Below are 12296 nucleotides of genomic sequence, written 5' to 3'. Positions count from 1 at the left end.
GAAACAGGATTTTTCTTTTCTCCCCCCCACCCCCCGCCCCCCTTGGACCTGTAAAATCTTTTCCTAAAAATAGGGATGGGAGGAACTAGAAATGTCATTGTGGAAACAAAGGTATGCATCTAGATCAAGCATTACCAATTTTTACCTGTACGAATCTAAGAACTACTAATGCCCTGGCCATAACAGTATTGAAAGGATCAAAACTAGTGGTAATTCTCCAGCTCAAATAGCAGGCTCGTGGCTATAGGAATTAATTTTTGGCTAAAATGCTATCCAATCAATCCTACATTCTTCATAATGTAGTTTTTCTGTGTTTTTAAAAAATTGCTTCCCACTCTTTAATTCCGCAAGGAATACAATCTGCCTTGGCAACCCACAGTGGGCAGGACACATGAGCACTTGATTGCCAGGCCCCACATCCTGCGGAGCACGGGGAGCGCTCAGATGCTAACAGACACACTCACCATCAGCGGCTCAGACCGCACAGGCTAACACAACAGATCCCTGCATCTCTTCTGACTGTGGCTGGGGCAAGGGGGCCTCCCTGCTGACAGGCTGGGCCTGCTTGGAGACTGGGGTCACTGCTTAGAGCAAATTAGCTGGCTCCACCCATAGGTGTCTGCTTATTTTTCCTGTTAATACTAAAATGGCCTTCATACAGCTTCCTGCAATTCAGAAGGCACAGTGAAGTGATATAAAGGAATATGCGCAGGCAGTCTTCTTTGGACAGAAGGCTGGTCTGGCAAGACCTCTAGCTCCAAGATCTCTCTAAGCTGCTATAACAGGTCTAGGGCCTCAGCCTGACCTACACCGTTCATCTCAGCTTCCCGTCCTGTACCGGGCAAGCCTAAGGCTGGAGTCCAATGTGTAACAGTGACATACGCCAGTCTGTATGTCCCGGTCACATGAACGTGTGCACAGCTGCACACAGATCATTCGAGTGGTCCTAGGAGGAAGGAGGCTATAAAAGGCCCCGAGTCTGCACAGTCTGCCCCACACACCCCACAATCTGCACCATTCAGCTTCTCAAGTCCCGCACCTACACCGGTAGAAGCTTTCCCGACCGGCTCACCTGCTGGTCCGCAGTGAGGCGGCATGGAGCCGGGGGGAGTCCGGGTGCCGGGGACTTCAAGACCATCAGGGTCCACGCACCAGCAGAAGCCAGTGCTCCCGTGACACTGCAGTGGCAGGAAGTGGCCCTGCTCATCGCACTGGGGGATGTGCAGCTGGGAGCCAGGATAGGCATGCTGAGCATGGGCACTGCGCTGCTGGCGTTCACAGGGTTTCAGTCCTGATGCGGGGTCTTCTGGGACTAGGGTGGAGGAGACGTACAAAGAAGGAATAAAAGACATTGCAACCATCTACTTTCACCCGCTAACTTCAAAGTCTCTCATCTGAGGTATTGTTTCTTTCCCCCTCCTTGTACTTGGAAGACAGCATAACATGGGGAAAAGAGCCAGGCACTGAGATTCTCAACTGGATTCATATTTTAGTTCTGCCACTATCTACCTCATTTCTCCCTAATTCTCACAGTTCACCCTATTAAGTCCTGAGCTGACTATACTGTAAAATCACCCCTCCCTTAGCACTCAGGGTAAAATGGCTTCTATCCAAACATCCCAAGAGACTTGGGAAAAAACAAATAAAACTCTGTTCATCCTCTGAAGTCCAGAGTCTAAGTCTGAGATGCTCCAGGTCAATGGCAATCACTAGGTCGCACAGTACTGGCCAAGACCTCCTAGAAGAGTCACCCTGGGGCTTACTACCAGCTCACTAGTGCATATGCCTCCTATTTAGTAGGCTTTATCTCAGTACTTCATCTAAATGACACTTATCAAGGCAAAGCAGACCATGAAGGGAGTTGAACACAGCTGCCACTAGGTAGGACAATGGGTGGGGTCACACTCCTGGCCTCCCAGAATACTAATTATCAGTGACTTCTAAGTAAACTAGGTAGCTGGAGGGAACAGGAAAAAATCCAGAGCCTAGAAAAAAAGCCTTGGTCCCCAATAAGACTAGGCTGAGGCTGTAGGAAAATAGCACACTGAAGGACCCAGGAGTTTTCAGTGTCTCAGCCGGCCCTCCAGACCTTACCAGGTGTGCACTGAAATCCATCCCCATGATATCCAGGGAGGCACCGGCAGGAGAAGGAGCCAGGGATATTGTAGCAGGTAGCCGAGGGATGACATCTGTTTTCCGAGCATTCATCAACATCTGCAGAGGAAGGAACAGCATGACTTCACTGCGCACAACTGGGGCTACTAAATGGCCCCAGTGCCCATGAGTCCATGTCAAAGGGTCAACCTTAGAAGACCTCTGGGCATGGACAGAAATCTGCTGACAGTGAAAGGCAGGCTAAACGTACAAAGTCGAGGGACACGTGAGCTAACCCATTAGACTAAGAATGTGCAGAGTAGAAATCAAATGTGTGGTCACTTCCAGAAAAGAAAAATATCCTGCAGTATATTTCTAGAGTATCTTTCATCCACAGTGAATTCCAGGAAGTTATTACCTTTGAACTAGCCTTTGGGCTGTAAATCACTCACTTCCTTCAGTACCACAGCAGTAAATACGTGTAACAATGGTTTCGTTCTTGCCCTGCTGGCACTATGTCCCTGTAACACGAATATACAGATGCGGAGAAGCCCTGTGAGGCTCCAGATGCTTTTTCAACTAAGCACATTCAGTCTCCTGGAATCAGAGTCCTACTATCTACAGAATGCCCAAGGAATCAGAAATTTTCTCTACTTTCTACCTTTAGAAAAGCGTCAGAAAAATATTATCAGAGGTTTTGAAACAACACATTAAAAACAACATCTAAATTTGTCAGGTTCATCAGTACACACAGTTCAGGCCCTCCCACTCTCCACATGGTACCCCCTAAGGATTGATTTTCCTCTTTCTCAAAACTGCAACATCCTAGGGAGGGTGGGGCGCCTGGGTGGCTCCGTCGGTGAAGCGTCCAACTCTGGACTTCAGCTCAGGTCATGATCTTGTGGTTCGTGATTTCGAGCCCCACATCGGGCTCTGTGCTGTTGGTGCAGAGCTTGCTTGGGATTCTCTCTCTCTGTGTCTCTCTTCTCCCCTGCTCTCTCTCTCAAAATAAACTTAAAAAAAATTTTTTTTTAACTTACAACATTCTAGAACTTCATGCTGGCCTCCCATGCCTGGGATGAAATCTCTTCTAGAAGTATCACTACCAGCCTTGCTACGACCACGCTCTCACTGAGCCATCCTCCCAGGGACCAATGAGCGCACATGCCAGATGTTCTGTTCATGGGAGAAGACTCTCTTACATCTTAATTAGCAAATTCACATTCTGCTTATCCTCAGTCTTAGGGAAGTTTAGTCAACATACATTAGCTCCCTTAAATCCAAAAGAACCCTGAATGCTTGACAGAGCCAAGTTTAATGCCACCCAGAGGGGCTCTGCCCAGATAAGCAACTGGCCTCCCTGGTTACCTTCTTTCCACCTACCAAGGCAGGAGGGGACTTACAAATTCATCTGCAAGGTTAGAAACAAACAAGGTTTTCTGGTGAGGTCCTCAGTCAACCAGAAAGAAACCAAACAAAACCAATCACAACAAAAACTCTATCTCCAATCTGATCAAGACGCTTCTATATTGTCATACTTAATTATCCTTGAGTTTGGCCCTCAGTTTCTTCAAAGGGACAACTCCAATACCTAGCTGGGCTAAGCCAGTGACTATCCAGTTCTTTGGGCCTGCGAGAGACTATAAAACTGGCTGTAAAAGCAAAGTTGTAAAACTGAACATCCAGCAGGAAATTAAATGCAGGAAATTAAAGCTATTCATAATACATATGCTAAAAGGACTTCTCATGCTAACAGGAACCCCAGGCAATGACAGGAAGCAGGAATTCCTGAGACACAGGGCCTATTTCTAGAACCCATGGATCAGTTTCTTGAGATTATTTTTGAACTAAGAGAGAGGGGACTCCCCAGAACTACCAAGTTCCTTATGTTCTTAAAGCCCATGGCCTAGGAACTGTGATCAGAGTGAAAGACCAGTTGTCTTCCCACAGTTAGTAGAGTCATGGGGAGGGACAATAATGGTTATGAATGACCAGCAGGGAGAAAGCCCTTAAAGGGATGGAAAGCACCACAAGTGAGGAGCCTCTGTCCCCTAGAAGCTGGAGGAGGTAAAGCTCCCCGATGCCTCCTTGGAAGGCCTCACACCAGGGCAGAAAAGAAGTCTAGTCAGCCGCTCCAGGGCGTGGGCTCAGAGTGGGCTATGGCTCCTCCTCAGCAGTGCAAAACTCTGAGGGGTGTGGAGGGGACTGGGGGATTCTGTCTAAAGAAGGGGAGCTCGCCCCTATATGACAGGATGTCAAGTGTCAGGACAGAAAGCCTGGAACACTTTCAGCCCCTAGGCAAGGGAGAAACTCCCTATTGCTACACTCAGCCTGGAGGCTGCCATTTATGCCTAACAATCCCTGTCAGGGTTCTTTAGGGCCTATCAGAACACTGAGGTCAAGGCAACAATGTTCGAGGCACAGTAGAACTCCTTCGCTATTCAGAAAATGAAACATGGCTCAATCTCAGCACAACCCTCCATTCTATTCTGTTAAGCTGGTACAAAACCCGTATGGAACATTCATTTAAATCCTCCATTTTGAATTCATGCTTTGGTGTTTCAGTGCTCTCGCTGCCCTGATTCTAAGCCCATACCCAAACCACGCGAGATCCCTTCAAAACAAACCCAACCACTGGATTACCAGACTCTAGCTCCCCTTAACTGATTCCACCCCACTCCCTTTGCTTTCGAGCCATCCAGTGAAATTTCTGGACCCCAATAAAGGCTTCAGCCAACAAGTTCTAGCTCCTCACCTATTTGGTCTAGTACCTTGCTGGTTGGGTCTCTGTGTGTTACATGGTGATGCTCTCTCTGCCCATGAGCGTAATAAACTCCCTCCTTGCAAGCCTTGTTTTATTCTCCTGTGCCTGCACCAACTTTACAATACTTTACCCAACATCTCTGTTCTTGGAACAGAAAACCAGGGAGAGAATAACCTACATGGCTCTCCTCATGTCCCTGCTGAGCAGTGATGGCTCTGAGCGATGTCCCACCCATTCAACTCAATTGCTCCGCCCCGGAAAGGTCCCAACTCAAGATACTCTGCTTCTGCGCCTGTCAAAGTCACCAAGATCTATGAGGACAAACATGCCTGAGAAATACCGGCTTCCAACAATACAAGGTGGAACTCAACCCCGAAACCATTGAAATAGGGGTTGATTGAGGGAAGCTGGAAAAGACTGAACTCCACTTGGATAAAAGTAATTACTGCTAGTGACTCAGACTAGACTGAGAACCCAAAGCCAAGTCCAGCCTCCCCAGGGTACTTGGTTTTTAACAAAGTGGCTAGAGAAAAACCCACACACCCTTTTATTGCTTAACGGAGTAAAGAATACCATGTATGCTTCAAGAATGCACACTGTCCACAAAATAGCACCTCTATCTCTATTTTTCTCTATGGCCATGGGGACACATGCACATTGTAGCATGTCTTTAAATATGTGCATGCATGTGTACACACACACACACACACACACACACACACGTACTTATCCTGCAAATCACCTTCATGACTAGCCCAGCCTGTTTTGGGCATGGCATAGGTCTTTGGGAATAGGACTATTCATTCTCATCTACTCCATAGTCTGAAAAGTTTGGAAGGCAACCACATGGTAATGGATCCTGGGAGATAGCCTCGAAGGAGCCCCAAAGATCCCTACCTCCTAGCATTCACAATCTTGTATAATTCCCTTCCCTTGAGTAACTTGCATCTAATCAATACACTAAAGCAATACTGAGGTGATGTCATTTTTGTGATTATAACTTCCAATTTGCTTAAAGACTTTCTGCCACTGGCTTTGGTGAAGTAAGCTACCTTGTTGGAGGTCTACACATCAAGAAGCTGAAGGTCCTTGGTTCTTCAGCCAACAGCTACCTAACAAGGACCTGAGGCTCTCAGTCCTCAAGGAATTGAATCTCACCAATAACCATGTGAGGATGTTTCTCCAGTTAGGCCTTTAGAAGAGACCTCAAGTCTACCAGACCCCTTCTTGGAGCCTTGTGAGAATCTTTTAAAGCAGAGGACCAAGCTAAGCCATACCCAGGCCCTTGACCTATATATAATAAATTTATATTGCTTTAAGCTGCTATATCTTGGGGTAATTTGTTATGCAGCAATAGGTAACTAGTACACTCAGGAAGCAACTGATGGGTCTTAGATTTGTGGGTTCCAAAGAAAATCCCAAGCATAGAGAAGCAGAGATTGTATAGGGGCCATTTAAAATGGCAGAAATCAGCAAGAGGGCAGTAATAACAATGAATGGCATTACTCGCAAGTTCCCAACATGGAAAAGTAACCAATCCTAACATGATCCCAAAGATAATCAAAGTCTTACAGGACAAATACAAGTTAAAAGAAGGAAGAGAGAATGATTCTGGAAGGGAAAAGGGCAAGAAGTATCTAACTTAATTAACATTCTGATTAACACTCATCACACCTAGGCTGTAATTAATTTCAACTTGTTAGCTTTAACCCAAGGACCTAAGAAGTTAAATACTTTAAAGGCACAACCTCTGCTGACCTGAGCAGCCTGATGTTTGAATATGAAATTCTACTGACAAGATTTCGCTTCTCTAGGCAGTCTCAGCTCTTAAATGTGGTAAATAGGACTGATTGGTAAGGTTCCACAAAGGTGGGAAAGTCACTATTCCCGCACAAAGAACGGAACCATGAGGAGTTGGTGCACCTCACATCCTGACCCCCATTCCTGCGGAGGCTACCCTCTGTGTGTCAAGAGTGTATCTATTACAGATGGCGCTCGTGGGATGGCCAAGTGGGAGAAGCAGCTGTGGATTCCCAATCTACCTCATTCTAACTGGGAAAGAGTTGAGCTCTGTCTAAAGCTGGGGGTATTTTTAGTTGGAAAAAACAAAACAAAACAAAACAGGGCTGGACTGAGCCACAGATTTGGCCATTTCAGTATAAACTGTGTTTTTATGAAAAGCATACAGCAGAACTTCTGTACAACACAAGTGGGAACATTAAAGAGCCAGTTCAGACAATACCACCAAATGGCCCAGCACAGCGAGGAAGGAGAGGAAGGAGATGACTGCACTGCCCTGACGCTTGTGTTCTGTCTAGAACATAGGGCATCAGTGTGCTCGTCCAGTCGCCTCTCCGCCGAGAGGGAAGGGAAGAGGAATCGGGAGCAAGATGAGAAGCAAACATCTGATAAGGGGTGGGGGTGGGGGGCGGCATGCTCTTTAATCTGCTGTGAAGCTTCCAGGAGTTACACGGCTGTTCTAGCAAATCAACAGTGGCCCAGCCAATGCAAGCAGCAATCTGAAGAGAAGGGGAAAGCCTGTGTTCTGGGTTTACAATTCCCAAACAGACCCTTTTCCCACCATTCTCTCATTCCTAGTGTCTCATTTTACTATAACTCTGTGTGCATTACTGACAGACGGCATGAAATGGAGTTTCAATTCCATCATGTCACTGGATATATTTTGAAAACCTTTTGTGGATTATGTAGATTTGTTAAATAATCTCTATATTAAAGTACTACTAATCCCCGTTTCATGAACATTGCTACCCAGAGAATTATGCCTTGTTCCGTAACAACCTCAAACATTATTATTATTTAACCAAGTTAAATTTTCACAGTTAGTCCTGCATTCCAGTTTAGTGATTTTATAGAATACCATACCAAGTCTTAACCACCTTAGACTTGGTTAGATTTCTGGGAGAAAAGTTTTGGGTACTTAGATCTGCATTACTGTCCTCTTATAATAGTAGAGTTCTTTTTCTCTCTCCCCACCCCCTCTCCTTCTCTCCAGAGAGAGGACAGAGGGAAAAAATGAGAAAGAATTGCATGTATGTTTAGAGATTACTTAAAATACCACTTTAACCAGTGGAATAGCAACTCAAAGTCAGGTACAACTGGGAAGTGCTAGACTAAGCCGTTAGCCAGACATGGAAGGATGGAGACTTCCCAACAGGTGAATAGGCTTTCCCGAAGTTCCTCCAGCCTGTGCCAGCTCTAGGGAACAGAAGGTTGGCTACAAGCAGGCAGTGGCTTCCTAGTGCTCCAGAAACATCCTCACCATATGCTCGACAATCTAGTCCAAGGGAAAATACCCTTCGCTCTGCTTTTTGACTCAAAGGACAGCTTTTTTCTTGCTCTTTGGACAATTCCAAGGCTGTGTGAGTCAAGGAAGGGAGAAGTCCTTTTGAGAAAGGTTCTGGGTATGTGGGGATGTTGCATACAAGGCAACTTTCCAGAGTCACGGAGGCTGACGACCGCAGGTACTCACCAGTACACTGGTGCCCGTTGCCAGTGTAACCAGGCAGGCAGGTGCAGCTGAACGTGTCGCCTCCGTGGTAAATGCACCTGGCCTGGTGAGCAGGAGCACAGGAATGACTGCCATCCTCACAGGGGTTGGAAGGGGGGGCGATCACTGAGAAGAGAAGGAGGCAAGGATGCCCAAGAGTTCAGGACTGCGAGTGGGTAAGATTGCTCCTCGCAGTGTGAGCCACACACCAATAGCATCAGGACATCTAGGGGCTGAGACGGCATATAGGTTCTCAGGCTCTATCCCAGAGCCAGTAAGCCAGAATCTGACTTTTAACAAGATTCCTCGATGGCTTGTATGCATATTAAAGTTTAAGAAGTGCTGGCCTGAGTTTGTGGTGAAAACTCTAGACATAAAGATCAGTCATTAAAATACTCCTTGATAAAGTTTATAACTCACCAGAAGAACTGTGCGTACATGTGTACACACACACACACACACACACACACACACACAGTTTCTATGATCACTGCTACTTTTTCATCCCATTGGGTTAAAAAGTGTATTTTCTAAAAAAAAAGTGCATTTTCTCTATCATCATCTGGCTCTACCAACGGGATGAATTTGGAATCCTAGTTCTTTTGGATTCACTTTTAGGTTCAAAGTTTTCTTTTTTCTTTTTTTAACCCTTGAAAGAGTACATTTATTACAGATAGAGTTGTATAATCTGTCCAGTGGGGTGAGCATCTTTGAATTATAAATCCATTTCATTTAAATTTGAGCAATATTTTACTTTTGTCTAGAAGTGGTAGTACTAGAGGTTCATCCTCTTGTTACATGATTGGGCCAAATACCAAGACAAACGGAATCCCAACTGGGTGAACACCCTCCAATAACTCAACACCAAAAGTATATACTTGGAGGAAAGCAACATCCAAATAAAGGGTTGAACTGAGCCATAGGGTTATTTCAAATGGTTTTTGGAAACCATACAGCAGAGCTTCTGTACATCAGAGTGGAAACATTAATGAATCAAAAAGCAAGGTTCAGCACCATTTTGGCCAAAACGAGAAATGGCTTAACACTCACAGATGCACGTGTGCCGGTCATCTGCAAACTCATAACCACTCCGACAGTCACAACTATAGCTGCCCGGCAGGTTGGTGCACACAGAGTTGGGGCCACAGTGATGGAAGCCAGTTGCACATTCATTTATATCTAAGAAGAAATAAGGATAGAAAGGCGCTGCTTAAGTCAAGGGTTCTACAGGTAGAAGGTCTGAAAACACGATGTTTTCTCACTACTATGAAGCTTCCACAGGACAAATGGGTGGTGGACTAAACAGAAGAGCAAAGGTAAGACTTCTAAGCATCGATGTGAATGCACGTTGCAGCTTATAATATTTATCTCCAGCAAGTATAAGTCACAGGGAGAAATATCTGAATATTCCAAGAATTCTTTAAGTATTTAGAACAAACCCCTCAACATTTAAAAGAAAAACACACTAATGATTCTTCTTTTAGAAATGTAAAGAAAGAAATTTCTGTGGCTTGTGGGGATGTAACAGGGGAAAGAAACACAATGTCTGAAACCTGAAGACAACCTGAAAACACGTTTTAGTAAATATAAGAAAATATGTAATACAGGATTAAAACGACAAGACTTAAGAATTCAAAATATGTAGGAATTACAATAGATGTCTTCTTTTCCCAGTCCCACCCACCCACATCAAACCTATCTGCTCAAACCTGACAAGAATATGCTTTAGTTTTTAAATAACAGCATTTAGGTTAACAGCTGCTAGACTTGTCTTGTTGATCAGTGGAGATGTCAAAGCAGACACACTTGTCTTCTATAAACACAGAGCTGGCGGACCGGACCCCATGAAGGAACATAGCACATACAACTTACCCACACAACTCCGTCCATCTCCCTGGTACCCAGAGGGACACTTGCAGGTGTAGTCTACACCCGTCCCTGGATCGCACCGAGCTTTCGTGTCACACGTGTGGCTCCCATCATAGCAAGGATTCACTGGGGTGGGGGCTGAGTCCCCTGCATGAGCAGAGAGGGAATAAACCACATTGGCACCATCTGGTTGTTGTAAAGAGAATGGCACAGAAAGGAGATCAAAGACTCCGTGGGACACAAAAATAAATTCAAAATCGATTAAAGACCTAAATGTGAGCTGTGAGACAGGAAACCATCAAAATCCTAGAAGAGAAAACAGGCAACAACCTCTTTGACCTTGGCCACAGCAACTTCTTACTTGACCTGTCTCTGAAGGCAAGGGAAATAAAAGCAAAAATGAACTATTGGGACCTCATCCAGATTAAGAAAACACACAGCAAAGGAAACAATCAACAAAACTAAAAGGCAACCAACAGAATGTGAGAAAATATTTGCAAATGACATACTGGATAAAGGGTTAGTATCAAAAATCTACAAAGAACTTACCAGACTCAACACCTGTAAAACAAACAATCCAGTGAAGAAATGGGCAGAAGACATGAATAGACACTTTTCCAAAGAAGACATCCAGATGGCTAACAGACACATGAAAAGGCTCAATATTGTTCACTGTCAGGGAAATACAAATCAAAACCACATTGAAATACCAAGTCATGCCAGTCAGAGTGGCTAAAATTAACAACTCAGGAAACAAGGATGTAGGTGAGGATGTCAAGAAAGGGGAACCCTCTTTCACTGTTGTTGGGAATGTAAACTGGTGGAGCTACTCTGGAAAACAGTATGGAGGTTCCTCAAAAAATTAAAAATAGAATTATCCTACGACCCAGCAATAGCACTGCTAGGAATTGATCCAAAGGAGAGAGGAGTACTGATTCGTAGGAGCACATGTACCCAATATTTATAGCAGCACTGTCAACAATAGCCAAATTATGGAAAGAGCCCCAATGTCTGTCAACTGATGAATGTATAAGGTAGATGTGGTATATATATGTAATAGAATACTACTCAGAGATGAAAAAGAATGAAATCTTGCCATTTGCAACAACGTGGATGGAACCGGAGGGTATTGTGCTAAGTGAAATAAATCAGTCAGAAAAAGAGATATCATGTTTTCACCCATATGTGGAATTTGAGAAACTTAACACAAAACCTTAGGGGAAGGGATGGAAAAATAAGTTACAAACAGAAAGGGAGGCAAACCATAAGAGACTCTTAAATACAGAGAACAAACTGAGGGTTGATGAGGGGGGGTAGTTAGAGATGTGGGGAAAATGGGTGATGGGCATTATGAAGGGCACTTATTGGGATGATCACTGGGTGTTGTATGCAAGTGATGAATCAAGGGAATCTACTCCCAAAGCCAAGGCTACACTGCATACACTGTATGTTAGCTAACTTGACAATAATTTAAAGACTCCATGAGACTGACTGTGTCCTTATCTGTTTGGGAGCCCACCAGGCAACCTTACTAAATTATTAATACCCAAAGCTGGGCTGGATTGTCCAAGTTGCAGTTTTAAATTCCAGAATGGCTTCCTCTTGCCTACTCTACAGACACCTAACCTTTTCTTACTTACATTAGACTTGTGCCCAGGGAATAAAAACATCCAAAACATGGCATACTTTTAAAGTGCTTTCACTCTATCAGCTCATGTGATTCTCAAGAGAGCTTTGAGGTTGGCTCTCATCCCCATTATTCTTGCAGATCCATGGGCGACACTGGAAAAATTGAAATGATATAGCAGGAGCTCATACCCCCAAATTTTGCCCCGAAAGTGGGCAATCTCTCACTAAAATTCACTATTTTAGAAGTCAAAATTTCATTAATGGGAAATCTTGCTTTTATAAGATTTAGAAGACTAAAGAGGAACGATTTTTGCAGTATTTCCTTTTCAGGATTAACCTTGCCAGAGATCCATCCATCCACTGGGTAGTGATAACTGTTAACACCCAAGATCTTTCCTAAAGGGTTTTATTTCTAGACAGAGTACAGTAGTA

The 12296-nt window shown here is 44.5% G+C and overlaps 1 protein-coding gene across 2 annotated transcripts in view; it reads right to left on the bottom strand.

Moving 5' to 3' along the window:
• NID2 (nidogen 2) overlaps positions 1-12296 on the bottom strand; it is a 68338-nt gene that overhangs the window by 10732 nt on the left and 45310 nt on the right. The window contains exons 9-13 of one of the 2 annotated variants that reach the window (XM_039256116.1): positions 10239-10421; positions 9417-9545; positions 8349-8492; positions 2095-2214; positions 1073-1312 (exon numbers count right to left, since the gene is read on the bottom strand). In XM_039256116.1, coding sequence (XP_039112047.1) covers positions 1073-1312; positions 2095-2214; positions 8349-8492; positions 9417-9545; positions 10239-10421 — 816 coding nt within the window. The remainder of the gene's footprint in view (positions 1-1072; positions 1313-2094; positions 2215-8348; positions 8493-9416; positions 9546-10238; positions 10422-12296) is intronic. The other variant, XM_039256117.1, reaches the window with a different exon arrangement.

The sequence above is a fragment of the Hyaena hyaena genome, unplaced genomic scaffold (assembly GCF_003009895.1).
Source record: "Hyaena hyaena isolate Hyena2069 unplaced genomic scaffold, ASM300989v1 scaffold_559, whole genome shotgun sequence".
NCBI classification, from domain to species: domain Eukaryota; kingdom Metazoa; phylum Chordata; class Mammalia; order Carnivora; family Hyaenidae; genus Hyaena; species Hyaena hyaena.
Note: the sequence above shows the minus strand (reverse complement) of the source record. Positions and strands in the feature narration are given on the sequence as shown.